At 44.6% G+C, this 19,357-nt stretch overlaps 1 protein-coding gene across 1 annotated transcript in view; it reads left to right on the top strand.

The window, feature by feature from the left end:
• The window catches only part of LOC149360175 (arylsulfatase B-like), a 33,418-nt gene extending 15,933 nt beyond the window's left edge, over positions 1–17,485 (top strand). The window contains exons 4-11 of the mRNA XM_089567793.1: positions 2,415–2,527; positions 3,304–3,417; positions 5,459–5,587; positions 7,734–7,860; positions 10,188–10,481; positions 12,265–12,524; positions 14,666–14,854; positions 17,196–17,485. Coding sequence (XP_089423919.1) covers positions 2,415–2,527; positions 3,304–3,417; positions 5,459–5,587; positions 7,734–7,860; positions 10,188–10,481; positions 12,265–12,524; positions 14,666–14,854; positions 17,196–17,324 — 1,355 coding nt within the window. The 3' untranslated portion in view covers positions 17,325–17,485. The remainder of the gene's footprint in view (positions 1–2,414; positions 2,528–3,303; positions 3,418–5,458; positions 5,588–7,733; positions 7,861–10,187; positions 10,482–12,264; positions 12,525–14,665; positions 14,855–17,195) is intronic.
• Positions 17,486–19,357: the final 1,872 nt, after the last annotated feature.

The following is a 19,357-nucleotide window of genomic DNA, read 5'->3' as shown; positions in this document are numbered from 1 at the left end:
GAGCACCAGGATCAGCAAAAAAATCTGACGCGACACTTAAGACCCGCCTTAAGTGTGTCACAAGAAAAAGTTAATGAGTTAATCCCCTTGAAACAAGTGCTTTAGTGAATACATCAGGAATTTTCAAAAACAGGACTTTCGAGACAAAAATATGACTTTTGCGGCATGGTATTCCTAGAGTTTGTAGACACCAAAAAAAGTGGTGAATCATCAAAACTAGCAAGCCGGTTATTACCAATAACTAACTTTTTTTAACTGTTACAGTTAGGCGCCTGGTTGCAATCAGAGATCTCTAGCTGGTCGCTAGTAACCGCCATATTAGTTTTTAGAATTTCGAAAACACGATTACCCTCGGCGCTGTGGTCCAACGAATACCCAACACCCTGCGCTGGGAAATACCAAAAAGAATTGCATGTCCCTGCGGGAGTTTTTTGACCCGACGTATAGGTTGACTCAAGGAAGCTTTTCTACATTTGCGCAGTTCGGATACATGCAGGGGACGCTTTTTTAGTACGAAACCACTACATAACGTGGTACCAACAAAGAATCTTGACTTAAGCTCGAAGTAATTCGAATAAGCTCGGGTTACTTCAAATTACCGTCGTGCCTTGGATGAAGCTCGGAGTAACTCGAGTAAGCTCTGGTGAATTTGGAGGAGCGTCGTGCCAGCTGCAGCCAATGGAAGGAGGACATCGCGACACCTGCGCGAAATGGAGAGAGGGTGAAGATAAAGAGCGAGAAAGGTGGTTCCGTGAACATGCAGATGCCAGAAAGAAGATGCAGAGAATACACACATGCTTTCGCACATCTACTTGCCTTAAATAGGGTAAAATCCTACCAGTTATTCTGTATCTGCCCTACCTTGGCTCCTATGCCCGCGATGTCATCCGCAACAACGGCCTTCACTCTGAGTGCTTACCACGAAGCGTCAGCGGCAGCGCAATAATTTGCTGAAATACTCATCGTCTGGATGGTCTTATCCCTCAAGCAGCAAGTGCTTAATGGGTGCTATGATCTCGTCTCCTCCATTCGCAAATCCAGGGAGACTGTTCGATCGGCTATACCCACCCCATTTCGTTACTGCTTCAACTCTTGAATATGAATGCCGCCAGCCTTACTATATATAGCAAAGCGCTCCTCCGGCGCCGCATGCGGGCCCTAATCCTTCCTTGTGTGGTAACCCTCTCTCTACCAAATCCAACTCGCCAAGTTCATTTATTCATAATAACATCCCGTTGTTTCATTCCCATAACCATTTCAGTGCCGTTCCCTAGCACAATAATATTGCTATAAAAACTCTCAGGTGATTACTACAACGTAAAGCGAGATTCAGCGGCCACCGTGTATTTAATTTCAATTCACGAAGCTTTGACGTTCCGAATTCAACAGTGGTATGCCGATATATATAGTTATTGAGCCTTCGTTTTTACTTTCCCACGTACTTGTACTTAGTCGTGAGCTTGTGATACTGTGCAGTCCGTGGCTCCAGGCGCGCGGCGCCACCACCCACGAGCCTCTTCTCAGATGGCGCGATTTGTATGTAGCAGCTGACGCTCCCAGATCATACTATATTCCTTCACTCTCGCCATATTCTACCACCTTCCGCGGTAACCATTCTTAAAACAATTCCCATGCACCTCTAGTCATACCATCTCCCTTCCGCTCTGACAAACGTCGTGGTTACGTGGGCAGCCACCGTCCGGTTGCTCAACTCTCCTCCTTGTATGGTAATCACCCTCCCGTTACCATTCCTCCACTCTCCCCATGCATTTTTCTTCCACGGTAAACACCCTTCGAGTTGCTCCGGTGGCCGCCACCTTCTAATGATGCCAATGACTGCAACTACTACAACGACGCGAGACCTATAACACGAAACTTTAGCACCTGTCGGTGTACAAAAACAAAGTCACACCTACTCCAAAATGGGCATTCAAAATGGGAATTCTCATGCTAATGGGCGTTGTTGGGATACGGAGTCAAAGCGAAAGTTGCAGCCCCTATCTCCAATAAAGGAGAAAGATCTTAAAGTAATTTTTCTGGAGAAACTTAATCTTGTGAGTTCAAGTTCATCCTGTGCTAACTTTCTTACACGCATATATACACAAACGCAGACACACACACTTCCTCACACTAAAAAACTGATATTTGCATTCGTACGTGAGTGGTAACGATCTACATTCACCATTTTATTAACCTGCCAGGCATATGGCCAGATCTCGTCGTCGTCGCAATAAAGACAGTGTGTTCTCTTTTTTTGCACGGGCGTTCAGCGTCTTGCTGATATATTTATCACTCTTTTCAAACATTTAATCCTTTTCAATAAAGTAACTGCTCGCATTTGTCCATTTCTTTACTCCCTCGCACTAAAAGTGATTTTGTAAGGCACACTAATTATTCCTCTTCAAATGTCGCAGGTCTCCAACACCAGCCTATTCAGCCGGCTCAGCCGTACGGACTCAATCTTAACTACACACTCCTCCCGCAGCACCTGAAGAGACTCGGCTACGAGACGCATATCATCGGGAAGGTTCGTAGGCCTGACGAAAAGCCCAATTGTTGACTTCAGGACGGACATAGAACACTTTGAGAAAGAACAGGGCTTATTAAAAACCAGTGAAGCCTTTGGTGCCTCCTACCCTCCTAACAGAACCCTCGGCGTGAAGGAATGAAAACTCTATGTATGCTCCTTCCCGTCATGTTTGACAATGCGTACACAACTTTGCACTTTGTGACATATCGCTGAAGGGTCGAACCGTTCGCAAGGACCGTCGAACGATGAAACAATATTTCGCTGGATTCGCAGTAGCCCAGATGCCTTGTAGCGCTATTGTAACTACATTGGAGCATTCTGAAGGTTTAAAGTATCCATCGGCAGATCATGTGATAAAGCGCTGCGGAGAGAACGACAATGAGGTGCAAAGAGCTGGCGGAGGCTTCTTACCGTCGATGTACCACTCTCCATGTGTACCATCACCGGGCATTGTCATTACTTCCAGGACTTAACACTAGATATACGGGAAAATATTTGCTCGTCCTTATGTACGTATTCGACGCACAGGAAGCATTGCAGACTTCTTAACGCAACGAGAAGTAAGGAGCTTACTCCTCAGTTGCACATATCAGGGAGCCCACTGCAAACACGATTTGACAATGTGCACCGAACGGAAAGCCTTGGAGCAGATGGTGCTAAACTCATGCTGTCGTTGTAGTTTCATTAGCTTTGTAAATTTTCTTGTACTTACTCGGAGATTTTGCAATAGCTCGCAGTACCACAGTACAGTACGAACTACAACTTCTTCGCAGTGGCACTTGGGTGGTCACCGCTATGAGTACACTCCGACCTGGAGGGGCTTTGACACCTTCTACGGGCTGCACTATGGACACGGGGACTATTTCACTCACATGCTGGATTCCGTGGTACGTAAATCATTCCCCAACTCGTATAAATTGAGGTAATCCATTCATCGCTTCCTTCATTCATGTGATACTGATGCCCAGCTGAGTGGTTTCTTCAAATATCGAATAATATTAGGGAGTTTTTAGCTTAGTCGAGACGTACTAGTATTGACGTATACTTAATTGCTTAATGCCTATTGCGGCATGTAGAAGAACTAACCGGGACATGTAGAAGAACTAATTTATTGTTTACACCATTAATTCCACTTTTATCAGTGATTTTCCTTCCACTTTCTCTTGTTTATAATTTTCAATTTTTATTGTAATGACAAAACTTTTCTCATCTTTTGCAATCAATACTCTCTGTCTAGGCAGCTCACTGCCAGCTTATGGCCCTTTGTTTCCACCACTTTGTTATTACGTACCTTAGATACCTTCGGTGGTGTCTTCGTGATTGTCGCTCACGGGTCCTGCCCGAAGGAATGGAGTGGAATCGGTGCAGTGGCGGTCTCTGCGAAAAGGCGCATGTGTTAAGTGATGTCAGCACAGATGAAGAACACAGGGAGGTTCAAATTAATCTGGAGTCCTCCACTTCGGCGTCTTTCATTTGTCATGTGCAGGTTTTGAGTGTTAGATAACAGATACCATTCGTAACCACCTCATAGCATGCCTTATATGTGTTTTAACGGCATATCCCTTTGTGTTAACATGCACTAAATACGCGTGAACCCATGTCCACGTTTTCTTTTTGTCAAAACACCACCGGTTGTATTACTTTCCAAAGTGAGGGTTAGCAGTGGCATCGGATTTCGTCGTCTAGTCCTATTCTTTGCGTTCGCAAAACGCCATATTTCTGCAAGAAAAGAGTGATCACTTCTACATTCTTTATATGTTAACTCACCAGCAGGCCATGTAGTCACCCGAGCTGCAAGGATAACCTCTTCGCTCTATTTTTTCTTTGCTTCCATACAGCACCCCAATCAAAAAGAGTAAGGTCGACGACATAGTAAAGGGCAGTATTTAAATTGCTGAGCGTGCTGTAAAGGACAAAGGTAGCCTAAAAGCGGTCAGAAAGAAATTAGGCATAGTGAAATGTCAGCTGCACCCTAGAGGAGACAAAGAGGGCAATGTCATCCAATACGGATAATATAGCTAAGGTAGCTCATGAACTGTACACAGGTCTACACAGGAGATGAATTTACCATCACATGAATTGACGGGGTAAGTAGGTTCATATTCTTAATGGTGTCAAACAATGCAGAACTGGACGATATAGAAAACAAAGAGTATGACAACACAGGTAATATGGTGTCTTTAGCGCGTCAGGTGTCTTCCTCCTTCTTTTGTATCTTGTCTAGTTTTGCTTCCTTTTCAGCCATTATCAAGAATGAAAAACCTTACAAGCAATGCAAATGAGAAAAGATGCTTCTCAGTATGGCAGAACGGCGGATGTTGATGGGCTTTATCTGCCAGCGGTAGGAGCCAATGTGTCCCACTTGTATATCTGACAGTTACTGTATGATACTGTAAGAGACAGTTACTGTAAGATGCTGCGACGGTGGCTCAGTGGTCATGGCGCTCGGCGGCAGACCCGAAATATGGGAGTTCGATTCCGGCCATGGCGGTCGCATTTCGATGGAGGCGAAATGCTAAAGGCCTGTGTACTGCGCGATATCACTGCACGTTAAAAAACCCCAGGTGGAAGGAATTTCAGGAGCCCTTCACTACGGCGCACCTCACAGCCTCAGTCGCTTTGGGACGTTAAGCTCCCTACTATAATCTAAATTATAAACTCTAAGCACTTATCAAAAATGGTCGCAAGCGCTTCACCTTGCTATATTTTCAAGCTCGTATAAACTGTTGACAACATTACCCAGGTTACATTCTTTAGCTTCGGGTAATTACAACTAAAAGCATGGTACCCTATACTAAAGTTTCCCTCGAAGAGAATTCAGTTTGGCTCTCTTCGGCAAGTTTTTCCTTCTCTGAGATTCACAACATGTCAGAGGAAAGCCGTAATTTATTTGTTTCATGATTCCCCTGATGCTTCGTGGATATTTAGGACGGCAACGTCTCGGGCCTCGACTTCTGGAACGGCACGGAACCCGCACGAGCAGCTTGTGGTCATTACAGCACACAGATATTTGCTGAAAAGGCAGTGCATCTCATCAAAAGCCTCGACAGTTCCAAGGTCTGTTCAAATAATTTTATTGAGAAAAATGCTAAGCTGAAGAACAGATTTGTACATGTTCTGTGATGCCAACGTAAAAACTCCTTGCGGCCAGGTGGGTAGCTTAATTAGAGGCAGTTCACATGCATCGACAAAAGAAAACAGAATAACATCGATCATGAACTGGTTCTTTGTCTCGTGCTTGCTCATTCCTTAAACTAAAAGCTTCTATTTCTGGCAACAGAAAGCCTTCGTTCCTGTTATCTCATTTCTGGGGTTGCAATCCGATTCGTTTAGGTATTCAAGGAATGACGATTCATTTATTACGAACGTAACAGATATAACAGTGCTAACACACGCATCTACAGAACGAGAGATTTACGAGACGCAAGCTACCACAGTCAACTGACTGTCAATTGAGTTGACAGTGAGCGCTTGTGTCTCGTAAATCTTCTCTCGTTCTGTGGATTCATGTGTTACTGCAGTTATATTTCTTAGATTTCCGAACGTACGAACTAGCCTAGAAAGAAGTTTTAATGGCGCTCATCACGGGAGTGGGTACTTCTACCAAAATTTCTGAGGCTCTGCCGAATCAGAACAACTTAAATATGAAATATCAGTGCCTACAAATTACAATGCCATACAAACGTCGCATACCTCCTTACGGATTAAACCTTAATTCTTCATTGAGCCTGGTAATGTCACTTTTGTACACGTCCAAGTTTGCTACACACCACCAACTAGCGCCGTGTGCTGGCCGTCACTAGCGAACAGCGCGTAACTCGAAGGGAATATTTTAAACTTGTAGTGTCGAGAATCCTGGAGAGTCCCGAGGAATTCTGCGTGAACAGGCAGATTGACAAGACTAGCTATTATCCTTCGATGCAAAATCTAACCCATAGAGTATTTGCTGTGTTCATACAAGCAATTTCCGACGACCATTGAAAATTAATCGGATGTCCCGATGATTCCATGTTACCCGGCAGGTTTTCAAAGTTCAGCGCCACTTGGCAGGCGACGGCCGTCGTGCAAATCATCAACCTGTGTCCAGATCTGGAGGGCTTAGAAATTCGATGATATGGCATGACGAGCAGTCGGTGTAATTATATCGCTACGTAAACCTTCCGCATTAAAAATCGATGTGATATGGTGGTACGAAGTCACTATGTCCATAAAAATCTGCTATAATAAGCATGCTTTTTACGTTTTCTATAATATTTTCTTAATCTTTCGCATGGTTTTTTGACGTCCATGTGATGTGCGTGATACCATAAAGAATGCGCATGTGTTTTGACTTTACGGTATAAGCCGCCTGTATTGACAGTAGACCATAATTATCGGGTTCGTCGTAAGGACTTCTTATTTGACCTGGGTTGATGTAAGATATTTAGGTGGGGAGCAGTTGCCCGCAAGCGACCAATTTTCGCCCGTTCTGTGAACTTGAAACACAGGCAGGAGTCGTGGCCTTCATGACGGAACTATTGCCTGACGTTGCCTCGCTCTTTCGTTCGTTCGCTCACACGAACGTTGGCTCGTGCTTTTGTCGCCGCGACTTGCGTCCGTCACTGCTCATCCGGTCGAGTCATCACCAAGGCCGGTTGCTCGCACTCTTTCCCCGGAGGCTACGTAACGACCGTGATGGGTTTTGGATGGTGATCCGCGCGCAGCCCCTTGAGTCACCCATCAGGCCCATGACGTAGTAGTAACGTACCCTCCTGGAAAAGAGCATGATGCATCGGCCTTGTGAAGTTCCCAGTGGCGACAGCGGTGTGAAGCTATCAGCGGTGAAACAACACTTACCGTCGTGAAATGTATGACGTGGTTGCGCTGAACGGTTTCCGGCCGGAAAAATGCCAAGAAACAAATCTTGCGATAGCATCCGGTCTCTATAGAAACGAGACAGTTCGTATGTGTCTTTGTTTCTGCCGGCGAAGTTTTTTCCTCTCGGCTAGTAGATGCTGCTACAATCACTGGCCAGGTTTGCAGGCGTTTGTGTAGTGCTCTATCCGGCGAGAGCATTTCGCGTGTTGTGTACCCACCTATTCATCTTGCATCGCGCACCAAAGATACCTGCCGATGTGCAGAAACCCCCTTGCTACATTCACCGTAGTATATCCAGCTCATCCACACGCCTTGTCTTAGCTTGTCTTGTTTTTGCATGGTGCAGCCGCAGTTTCTCTACTTGAGCCACCAGGCCCCACACTCCGGGAACAACAAGAACCCTCTGCAAGCACCGAGAGAAAGCATCGAAGATTTTGGGTACATTGGAGAAGAGAACCGAACGATCTACGCTGGTGAGCGATCTTCGTTGAACGGTGTCGACGAAAAATGTCGGTATTTTTGCAGTGGCAACGAAACTATCTATTTATTTTAATGAAAGGTTATAAACGCATCTAGAACATGAAAGTTGAGCATAAGAACAAGATGGCGGCCCTCTACGCATTACGGTGCATGCTCTACAGCGATGTATCTTGGGCCTGTTCTGAAGTCCTGCATTTGAGATGGGCCTCATCGCACTTTCGGAGAGGGCGCATAAATGCTTCCCAGCAGGCTTTTAGAGTCGGTTTTTCATAGGTGTTCTGCCCGAAGTTCGCCCGCTTTCCTTTTGAGCATTGCAAAGACGATTGGCCCCATTCTCAGCACTGCGTGCGACCACATAACGCCGACGCTGGAAAGCAGCCGAGCACTCTTCTATACGCCATTTAACTGACGTCCACGCATCCTGTCTCTAAAGTCTTTCGTCCTTACAAGCCAGTTGTAGCACTACTGCCGGCGAGCACCTGGAAGCAGTTCGTGTGTACAACTACCGTTTGTATGCACCACAAAGAGCTTCTTACTGTTTCCTAGAGGAAAAACTGGCGCACCGTCTATGGGAGTTTGCATGGAGCTTCCTGAAGACCACTTCAGCCACCATGAGCTCTCTAAGCATTAGGGGCCTGTGCGCTAACGACTGCAGAACCACAACTTTTGGCCGAAAAATAATGCAAAAGTAAACTTTGTTCGATAATCAAAATGCCCTGACATTCAATATCCTGTGTATAAATTGCAACAGACAAGCAGAAAGGCTTCTATACGCAACGTTTGCCTAGAATAAGAGGTGACTTTCTCTCCTATTGGCCATGTATAGGACACTACAGAAAACAATATTGTGTGGTTGACAGGACCACTTTAAAAAGTGAATGTTTTCGCTTAAACACTTTAAGAGGTTTTTTAATGGCACATTTTATTGGCGTCGTGTGCTGTTTCGTTTTCGCTGCTATGGCTTTTGCGCACTGTATTCGCGCCAAAGTCGTCTGCGCGCGGTGCGTGCCATTTGACGGCTTCTCTCTGAAGCAGGCGTATGCGCGCACACACGGAGAACAGCGTTTTCGGAATGGGATATCTCAGTAACGCCACTCTGTGTTCCCGAAAAAATCTGACTGTCCCACACCAGGTAGCACACAGGTCTGTGGTGGCTTGAGTGTCCATGGCAGCCGAAGTGCAGCGCCGCCAGCTTTCTCTCTAGGTAGCAGTAGGGAACTCTATGATGCACTATTCTTCGCCTGGTACTGACCGCCCAGTGGCTTAAAGCTTCATACATGTAGCCTAGCGGTTCTATCCGGATGTATTCTAATCCCACTCGGACTGCAAATTTTAATTTCAGGAAGTCATTTACGGTTACATTTTCACCTTTGTCCACGCGTTTTCGTCCGTACGCCCAACCTTCCCTACGATGAGGTAACGGTACAAAATACAGCACAAGCAAAGTTTGCACAGACGCAAGCTTACGGCACCGCTGATTTCACCTCTTGTTGCGACTGAAGGAATATGAAAGAGGAAAGTGCGCGGGCCTGTCGACTGCCTACAGCTGGGCCACTAGTAGTGTAACCTGTAGACAGGATGAGATCACAGAAGCAAATGCCAAAGAAAAACGTTAAAATATAGACGTGCGTCGGAACACTCGTGGCCGCCGAAGTGACGACGGTTTGTTTCATAGCTCATGCGTCATTTCGGGAAGTTAAACCCCAACATTTACAGTATGTGATTTTTGAAGGTAGACGTTCCTGTCCTCGATTTAAGCTGTAGTGGAGAGATGTGGATTAATATAGACAGGTTAGTGTTCTTTGACGTGCACTAAAATCGCACAGCACATGAGCGTGTTACCTTTTGATCTTTGTAGGAGTGCAACCACTAAAGCCGGAATTTCGTGCTGTCTATTCAGGCTCAGCAGCTGAACAGCATAACCACTAAGTCACAACGGCGTTTATAAACGACACATTTTAGCAACTTATGGGAAAACTCATATTGGAAGAAATACAAGGACAAAAAGTGAAAGTGGAGTACGAAATAGGGGTCTTTTCCTTCCGGCATCTCTACGGGGCTCAGGCATTTCTTTTAGTCACCACGCTTTTGTGCAATTCACACCCAGTTCAGGCACTTGGTTAACCAATCCTAAAGCAATCTAGGACTACACCTTAGCGGTTGTGCTGAATAAATGCTAGCAAAATCAAGATTAATCTAACGGGATTTGCCTTTTTTATATCAATCATCGCAAACAAAAGCTACGCATATAAAACAAATTTTCTCATGCAAACTTCATGTAAAAGACCAATACAAGTATGTAATTCATCGTTGCTTGCAGCGATGGTGAGCTTGCTCGACGACGCCATCGGTCGTGTGGTTCATGCCCTCGGTGAAGCCGGCATACTGGAGAACAGTGTGATCGTTTTTAGCTCGGACAACGGGGGTGTTCCGTTCGGCCACCTGGCCAGCCGAGGCATTAACTGGCCGTTACGTGGAATAAAGGGCTCCGCGTGGGAGGGAGGATGCCGAGTGGCAGGTTTGGTCTGGTCGCCGTTGATCAGCAAAGCTCGCCGAGTGTCTCAACAGCTCATCCACATCACTGACTGGCTGCCAACGTTCTACGCGCTCGCAGGTACTTTGTAGTTTCTACAATCTACCTGTATGTTCAGTTTTAGTTTTGAGCAAGAGATTGATCACGTGTACGAAATTACATTCATGTTTTTCTTTCTTTTTTCATTTTTTCTTTGCGAAGAATAAGGGCACATTGCAGGCAGATACTTTTGCCCTCAGTTCTTGATTGCTCTCTTCTCGTGATGGTTTTAAAAGCATTTCAGTACTCATGCATTTCCGTTCATTATAGGGAAAGACAACCCACTGTAAGACGCCTCAAGGAAAGGTAACAGAATACAGTTTGAACGTTTCATTGATAATATTGGTTATAAAAGGACTCCGTATAATCGGAAAAACCTGTCATTTCTTTTCCCATATAACTGTAGAGCGTAATTTTATTTTATCTCGAAAAATAAGACACTTTATTTCGTCTTTCATTCACATCAGAATGAAAGCGTTCCGGAAGACCTGTGGTGAGTCTACATTAGTTACCTATTACACATGTGCTATTGCTGTTAACGAAGGATCTCTTCGTTGTCATATTTACATTTGTAGTCGTTGTTGTCTCAGGAATGAAGTATTATGATGATTTCCCCTCCCCAACCTACTAGCCTCCACTCTTGTGTGCGGTGTTAACTAAAGCAAGCTTCCTTTAAGTGTGCTCACAGCAGTTTTACGACCCGCATAGCAAGCCCCTCTGTGAAGCTGCATATGATGACTACTTTAATTTTCAACGCTCTCCCTCTGCTCCCTAAAAAAAAAAAACATATGGATCACATGAATTCTATTCGGGTCTTACCTGTATGGTATGCGGAGAAGTCAAAATTCCTGCAGTGTTTGTAAAGTCACACACTATTTAAAAGTTGCGTGGAAACGATGGCGAAAATGTGAAAACATGACTTAAAGGGGCAATGAAACCCCTTCTGTGGAGAGTATAAAGACTCGCTAAATCACTACATGTGTTGTTCATGAACCTGAGCCAAATAATTCCCTTTATCACACAGCAGAGAATTCACAGTCACGCGCGAAAGTTAGTGCCTCTTTCCCGACGACTTTTTAAAGCTCGCGCCCTCCTCCGTCTGAAGCTCCTGCGTATTTCTATTTAAAGATGGCTGTTCGTTAAATTTTTTTTAGACGTCACGCGGCTACTATGGCCGCGGCCAAGCAGTTGTGCCGTACCAGTGGTCCAGGAACCTCCGACCTCCACCCCTCCAGAATTCCCGCGCAAGTCGGTAGTGGGGCGGGCAGAGTATGCCGAGCTTTGACCATCCAAAAAGTACCGAGAGGAGAGGGAAATACGCGAAAACGCTTAAATTGAACTTTACTCATAACTCAGGTTCTGCAAGAACCATTACATTAAAATTCTTGCTGGAGGATTTTCTTGAAGCGGCGTCCCTTAAGATCCGAGGCATACCACACCTTTATTTAGAACCCCTTTCAAGCTTCCTTAAAAGATAGGCAAATAGTACGGATTTCCGTATATTTTCCACGGCACAACGAATGCGCACTCCCATTATGATACATGCGCGGCAAATATGGATTGTTTCAGCAGAGCCTGTGCTCTTCCTGGTAGACTCCAGAGTAAATTTATGATGAAAATCCTGAAAGTATGATAACGATGTTGCCTACTTTGAATTTGAATCTCCAGCTTTACGCTATGAGAAATCCGTGGTAGTTGGTGTAAACGCACACGGCCTCTAGTCGCATTTTGGTCCTTGTCCTGGTATGCTCTTTTATTACATTCCTGTGGCATTTCGAAACGTTATCACTATAATATTCATTCAGAACATCGTTCTATTCGGCAGGAGGCTCCATAAGTGACCTTGGCCCTCTGGATGGCCAGGACATGTGGGCCACTTTGTCGCAACAGCAACCATCACCCCGCCACGAAATAGTCTACAACATTGACCCCGTAAAGAATATCGCCGGCATGCGAAGAGATCGTTTCAAGATTGTCGTGGGTGCAATGCGGAGCTCCATGTACGACCAGCGCTACCCAATTCCCGGGGTCGAGAGGCCTTGGCAGGACATGGACGAGCTTATTGAACACAGTATGGCTGCAAAGGTAAGCTCGTCTGGTCCAATAGGGGAACATGAAACGACAGTATAGATTTTGGACAAAGGGCGGGGTTAATTAGAGCGATATGGAAGAGGCCTTTGTCCTGCGTTAGAATTAATTATGATGATGATTAATATTGTTGGACCTTCGAATTTTATGTCACTCTGGTAGCGTGCTATTCGGCGGCAGCCTTTGTATGTATAGAAAGAGCTCCGTCCAAACAGCTGAGTTATTAAAATTTTTCACTGAAAACTATCGTGCAATCGAAACGACGCTACTTTATTTTCAATCCCCCAGTTTTCCGACCTTTGCTGTTCTTTTTTTCTCAACATGGAATTTCTATTTATAACGCAAAGTGCGCTCTCACTTCCCATTCTCTGCATATCAAGGTGAACATCGTACGGAAATCACGGAGCCCCTAAACCTGAGCACGAGGGATAACCTGTTTATCCCTCGATAACGAGGGACAACATGAGGAACTTCTTAGATATACTGTGAAACTTTCCTTTCGAATAAAGCCGTACAGAAGACAAGTTCAACCCCGGATACACTCAGAAGAGCGATGGCGCAAGCGCAGTTTTATCTTTTCTCAATGCCTTTGACGACTCTACCATTGCCGCTTTATTTTGGTTTTCCACGGTACCGGCTGAAACGCGAGCCAAATTCAAGCATTGCCGGAGCCTCTCGGGTTGCATTTTATAACTAGTAGACTCTTGTACTGCGAGTTGTTGTTGTTGTTGCCTCAAAAACGATGGCACATACCCACGGTGGTTGGCCAGGGTTTAGTGCAAATCCAAACAGGAAAAAACTCATCGAAGTTTATTAATATAGCTGGCTTCGTCATCTTCCACGCGTTTGTTCTGGGCCCTAAATGTTCGAGAAGGCCGCTGAGGGGACGACACGAATGTGTGAATGGACGCTAGAAGCGGAGTACCGAAGAAAGCGACGGAACATGATGGAAATCAGAGTACTTTTATTAATCCTCGTGACCAACGCTGGCGACGTGCAGAAGAGAAGGTGGCGCCAGCCCTCGTTACAGGTCACCCGCCACCGTAGCTCAGCGGTTAGGGCACTCGGCTTCTAAGCTATTGTATCCGTCTATAACACGGCCTCGGTGGTCGCGTGTCAATGGAGATGGCACGCACTGGCGCCGGTGTGCTGTGCGACGTGAGTGCACGTCAAGGATCCCCGGGTGGCCAAAATTATTCCGAACTCCTTCTATCGCTCGCGCTTCCTCCCTTCCCTCACGGTGGCGTTCAGGTTTTTACCGAGAAATGATACTGTTACCGCGCCTTCAGTTGCTTCAGAAGTAATTTTCATATTTTGGTTTTCATTCACCGTCGACCTGTAAGTATCAAAACCACTACCACCCAGGCGAAAGTCCTAAGGTTCACTTCACCTTATGCTGATCCGCGCTACCCCTTTTTCTTCGCCACCAAGCCGGCGCTTGTTACTCAGTGCCTACACACCTAAAGCGGTGAAGGAAACCAATCAGGCTGTTTAGTTAAGTGGCAGGAGGTTCCCGATGGCTTCTGCGTCGATTCCACTATCTATGAGCCGTCCTGTAATATGCTACGAATCTTCTGCAATGCATTTCTTGCTTTTATCTGGCCATAACAACGAGGTAGACTGTGAATTAAAATGATTCTCTTCATGCAGGCTCTAATATGGATCTTTCTTAGCTGGGCTTCGAAACACATTTACGCTGCAAGCGATCCGCAGGGAGCATAAACATTGCTTATTTCAACCTCTCTACTTCGCGAATAGCTTTTGAGTGAGAAACAGCAGAAGACGTATGTTAACGCCTAGGAGCTTCATTAGTAATTCACGGGTGCTATTCTCAATTGTGTTGGTTATTTCTTTCCTTTTCGCTCATCGCGGAATTCGCGCATAGTGGCCCAAAATTATCTGTGTTAAGCCATTAGAGATGCCGCAGTTGAAAACTCTCGTCACCTAAACATTACAGGTGCGTGCCGAATAACACATGGCCATGTACACTTTAGTTACAAAAAGGGCTAAGCATAGTCTTGAATTTTATCACGCTGCAACTCAGCCGTTAATAGTAGTAAAAGTAATCATGTCGTTTTCATAATACCGAATGTAATTAATAGCGTTTTATCAACGACACCTTTGGTTTGGCTGCCCAGGCGCTCCGAGCCTTGCATGGCGAGCAGAATCTATCTTTCGCACGTGACTGGAATACATACAGCACCATGTCCTGTTCGCGAGTATCCTGCGGCAACGACTCATTCTTCCAGTCGCCCGACAACGTGTACCTCTTTGACCTCCACGAAGACCCCTGCGAATGCAACAATCTGGCTGCCACGCACAAGCAGGTGAGGGGTTCCTGTTGGTAACTCACAAATTCTTTAAGTAGCACACTCCTCTTGTAACTGTCGCCGTGGGTAGGTCTCTGCAGTCTACCTAAGATTCACACATAAAACTAGAATGCATTTTATGCCATGAAGATGAAGTTGTTCGAGGAGATTGAGCAGCATAAAAAGAGAGAAAATGGTCAGATTAGTGTGGTAGTTTAGAAGGTTTGCTCTAAGCGAGTATACTTGTCGATAATTCTCCTAAAAGTTTATTTTATATAGAACCATAAGAAACAATAAAACAGATCATATATAAATGCCGGTGCAAACACATTTATGTGCTGGGACAAAGTAATAAGTCCCCATTATAACTGCGCTCAAAAAGCCCCAATTGATGCACGTGAGTGCTGCGCTGAGTTCGCACGCTTGAATTTTCCCGGCTGCCTACGCAAACATGTCGTGTAGAGAGTGTTAGCAAATTTCTTTAAGTCAGGCAGGCTGAATAAAAGGAAATTGTTTTCAAACTAGACAGAACTTCTTGGTGTTCGTTTCTTTCAAGCTGCATTTCATTGTGTCCGCGGCACGAGAATAGCATCCAATGCAATCAAAAGTCTAGGTCACGCTTCGAAAACAGCTTCGTGTCACGCATCATTAGGCTCGGTAGCGATTGGACTGGCCTTATAGGAATTGCACGGCGATACTCTGCTCGATCTCAGTGAGCTCGGTCAGAACAGAAAGTGTTTTTAAGACTGCTGTGAATGAAAATACATGTATGGACCTGTAAGAATATTTTAGGTAGAACGCATAACATTTTACAGTTCGATGCGGTACCTTCGACTTTAACCCGATTTTGTGCAGTTAATGATGCGGATGTATTTTACACCAGGAAGTGTCTTGCACCGCTCATAAGCTCAGGGCAGTGTGTTTTATGTAAATACACTATATTTTTGTGGAAACGTATGCCTGATGAAAAACACGAGCATGGCATATATAACCATGACGACCACCGCTGACGTAAACTTTTATTTTTTCTCGGACTCGCCGTTATTTGCGTGGATCTTTTTTCTAGTGCGAAGCATCGCACTACACGGGGCCTCACCGAACGTGCCTCGAGTAAAATTCAGAAGAAGCGAAGGCTCATGATTTCTCATTCTTCCTGTCAGCTGCTGAGTCGTCCTCGACGAAGCACACAGCTTTTACGAAATATGCATCAGGTGGTAGCACTTGCACAGCTCTTGCAGGAATTGTTCCCCTAGAAGTGTTGCAGGGAAGTTTCCAATTAAGAGGAGTGACCGGTCTCTAATCTCTTACAAAACAAGATCAAGCTGAGCCATAGTGCATCAGGCATTTCTTTTTTAAAGCCTTTCAAAGTAATTTAAGTTTTTCATCACCGAAATAGCTACTGTATTTTAATAAATATCGATGCGAAGAATAGAAACGCTCTACTGATGAGCTCCGTTCTTATGTTTTTTTCTATGTCAGTTCGATCGACATTCGTTTTGGCAAGTTTTTGCGCAAAAGGTACAAAATTTCTTCTACCGTCGTGTTTCGCTGCATGAGCATTGCTTTTCATAGTGCTCACAAAATGTGCCGAGGTGAGCACATTTTTTCGAGTTCTCTAGCAGCCCCGTGCAAAGCGAACAACTCAGAAGTTCTAAGTAGATGCTCGGTTTCAGATACATGTTTGAAGTCATGCTAAGCCGCCGATATATACGAGCGATTAATGCCTGCCATGTCTCGGTGGAAATAGTGTCGCTAATATTGCGCTCCATTTCTTCCGCGTCACACTGTTCCAGCTCTCTAGACAAGCCTGCTGGTGTCTTCACAGTACTTTTTAATCAAATTATTTTTCAATTACTTGATAACTCTTTCGATATGAGAAGGAACACAATTTAGTTTTGTCCATGTTGAAACAACAGCCACTTTCGTCTACTGAAATTCGTTATCTCCAAGTTTAAATTGTCGAAGTTGAAAAGTGCTACTGATTTATAGATGCATCGGATTCCCGGAGCTCAGAGAGTGTAGGCCAGAGTCCTAGTCGAAGTTGGTTTATCGCAGATTTTATCAATGAGCGAGATCTCCCATGGAGTTGAAAATATCGCTTAACATTTACGATCGGTAGCAGAACTTACTAGCCCAAAGAGACATTAGTCAGAATACAGTGAATGAAGTTAGGCTCTGCAGTTTTGCACGACATCTCAAGGCTATAGACTAGAAACAGTTTGATTTTTGTATGGAAAACTACGTCTCGTACGTATGTTTCAACTATGCCGCTATAAAAAGAAGCACGACTACATTGAGCAGTGAGATTCCGACTCATGGACAACTGCAGCCCCAAGTACATATCCGCCTTTTTTTCCAGCTTCTTCAATCACTTAACAAGACCTTGGAGGAGTACAAAGCTGTAACCGTCACCGAAGAAGTTCCGCCCGTGGATCCGGCTGCGTATCCACAGCACCACAACGGAACATGGGCTCCTTGGCTTCAATAAGCAGTAACTAAAGAAAACGCCGTCCCAGCTTTAAAAATAATCCTCCGCAACTCCCCTTTGAAAAGGTTTATTGAAGTTCTTGTCCGGCGGTATCTTGAATCTGGCTCTCAAACATTTCGCAAGAGCTTTGTAATCGTCAAAATTCTACAACACAATGAGAAGAGTACTGTTCACAGCCCAAATCCATATGACAGTCGGTGTTTAAATTTTACGCAGGCGTTTCGAATGGAGGGCAGCGTGAATAGTGTTCCCCTGCATTGAGAGAATAGGCACAATGGTGCCAAGGCATGAAATTGATCAAAGCGACAAAGATATGCAAAATCACCGGAGTGTAGTGCAGGACGTCTTGAAAGCTTAATAACTCACCGAAGACGCAAGAAACCAAACCTCCCACCGGAAGAAACATTCCATGGGCCAAAGTAAATAGGCAACCAAATGCAAAAAGTAAGCGGAATGGACTCATTGTTTCAGAGGAGCCTCGCTTCATGAGTAATGAGATCGAAGATAGTGTAAGTCTCAAGATCGTCTTGTAGTATACTTCTGACTGAAACAAATCTCGTAATGAAGAAGAAGTCTGTGCCAACACAAAACTATCCCGCTGATGTGTAAAAGATGTAGCAATAGTGTGTCTGCCAAGACGCTGATAAGAGCAGTAGAATTAGGCGCAAAAACTGGCGCCGTGTTAAACCACGGAGGGACGCTGTACAGAAGTAGGAAAATCCCTGAATTTTTCATGAACATGATCGAATTTCAAGGTAAGTCTCGTCCCCAGACAAACCTTATTCGTAGGTGATACCTTTGAAATTAGATGTCAATACTATTCCGCTCTCCCTCGACAACTCTAGGGGAGTGGTGGTATATGCATACTTAAGACACACAGGTACGAGGCTAGCTACTCAGCATGACTGCAGATGTTTTTGGCTAACGCTTCGAATGGAACTCTGGGAGCGTTTTACAGATACCCGTAAAATATCTCCAGGAAAGAGATTTATAGCTTATATCTGTGAGAATACGGAGTTTGTGTTTAGAAGGTGGCACTCTATTGATTCAGGCGTATTTTAGCTTTTCCTCATTGACCATTTAGGACCGTTTAATAAACGTGGTAGTACGTCATACTTGGCTGGGTTTACTTTTCTGTTATCAAAGAAACTGCCATTTTTATTATCACGCTTAAAGCAGTTCTCATTCCGAAGCAGTTTTGTTATCAGCGATGTTTTTGATGACCTAACAAGACCAACTACATCAAACAAAAATTTTGTGAATAAAATAAAAAAAATGTGCCATTAAACATTTTCACGTTCTGGGAAAATGTCGACAAAAGAGAAATGTGCGTTCAGGAGGCATGTTTACAGAGAAAGACAAGGTTTCGATTCTACCTCGCTTTCTAATGTAGCTTCTAACTCGCCGCTCAGCCGTTTTTTTTTTTTACATTGTTCGCAAGTCTTGCCATGTAGCATAAAAACCTGCCCTGAAAGAAACCTGGGCAGGAATCCTGCTCAGGTTTTAGCGATGTATATTGGCGAAAACGAATGGTGTTCTTTCCTGATACCCGTAAGTCCAACTTCTATTAAGGACTACAGAACCAAATATTTGCTTGCGTGTTTTCTTCTTTCAAACGATGCGCTAGGCATTGGAGTATATGAAGCAGATCGTGGTATTCGCCTACGAAAGCTAAATAATAAATAATTGAATTTCTTCTTGACGCTCTTTAGGTTTCATCAACCGGACGATGTCTGTGACGTGTAGTTGATGTTTAGCTTAGGTGATTCACCAAAAACATCAATATAACTGCTGATACATTTTTTCTTGTAATTATGGGTATTGAAACAGGCTGGTTTAAGTGCTGTGGTGAATGAAAACTACGTATCAGCATTTATATTGCCGTTTTTTTATTGCTTCACGAGAGCTAAACATCAGCTGCACGTCACAGCCACCGTTCGGCTGATAAAACCGAAACAGCATCAAAGAAGAAATTCATATATTTATTCTCTAGCGGTTGCAGGCGCAAATTACGCAATAATAAAGTTATTCTA

The sequence above is a fragment of the Amblyomma mixtum genome, chromosome 2 (genome assembly GCF_055824585.1).
Source record: "Amblyomma mixtum isolate Tamu chromosome 2, ASM5582458v1, whole genome shotgun sequence".
In the NCBI taxonomy this organism is placed as follows: Eukaryota; Metazoa; Arthropoda; class Arachnida; order Ixodida; family Ixodidae; genus Amblyomma; species Amblyomma mixtum.
Note: the sequence above shows the minus strand (reverse complement) of the source record. Positions and strands in the feature narration are given on the sequence as shown.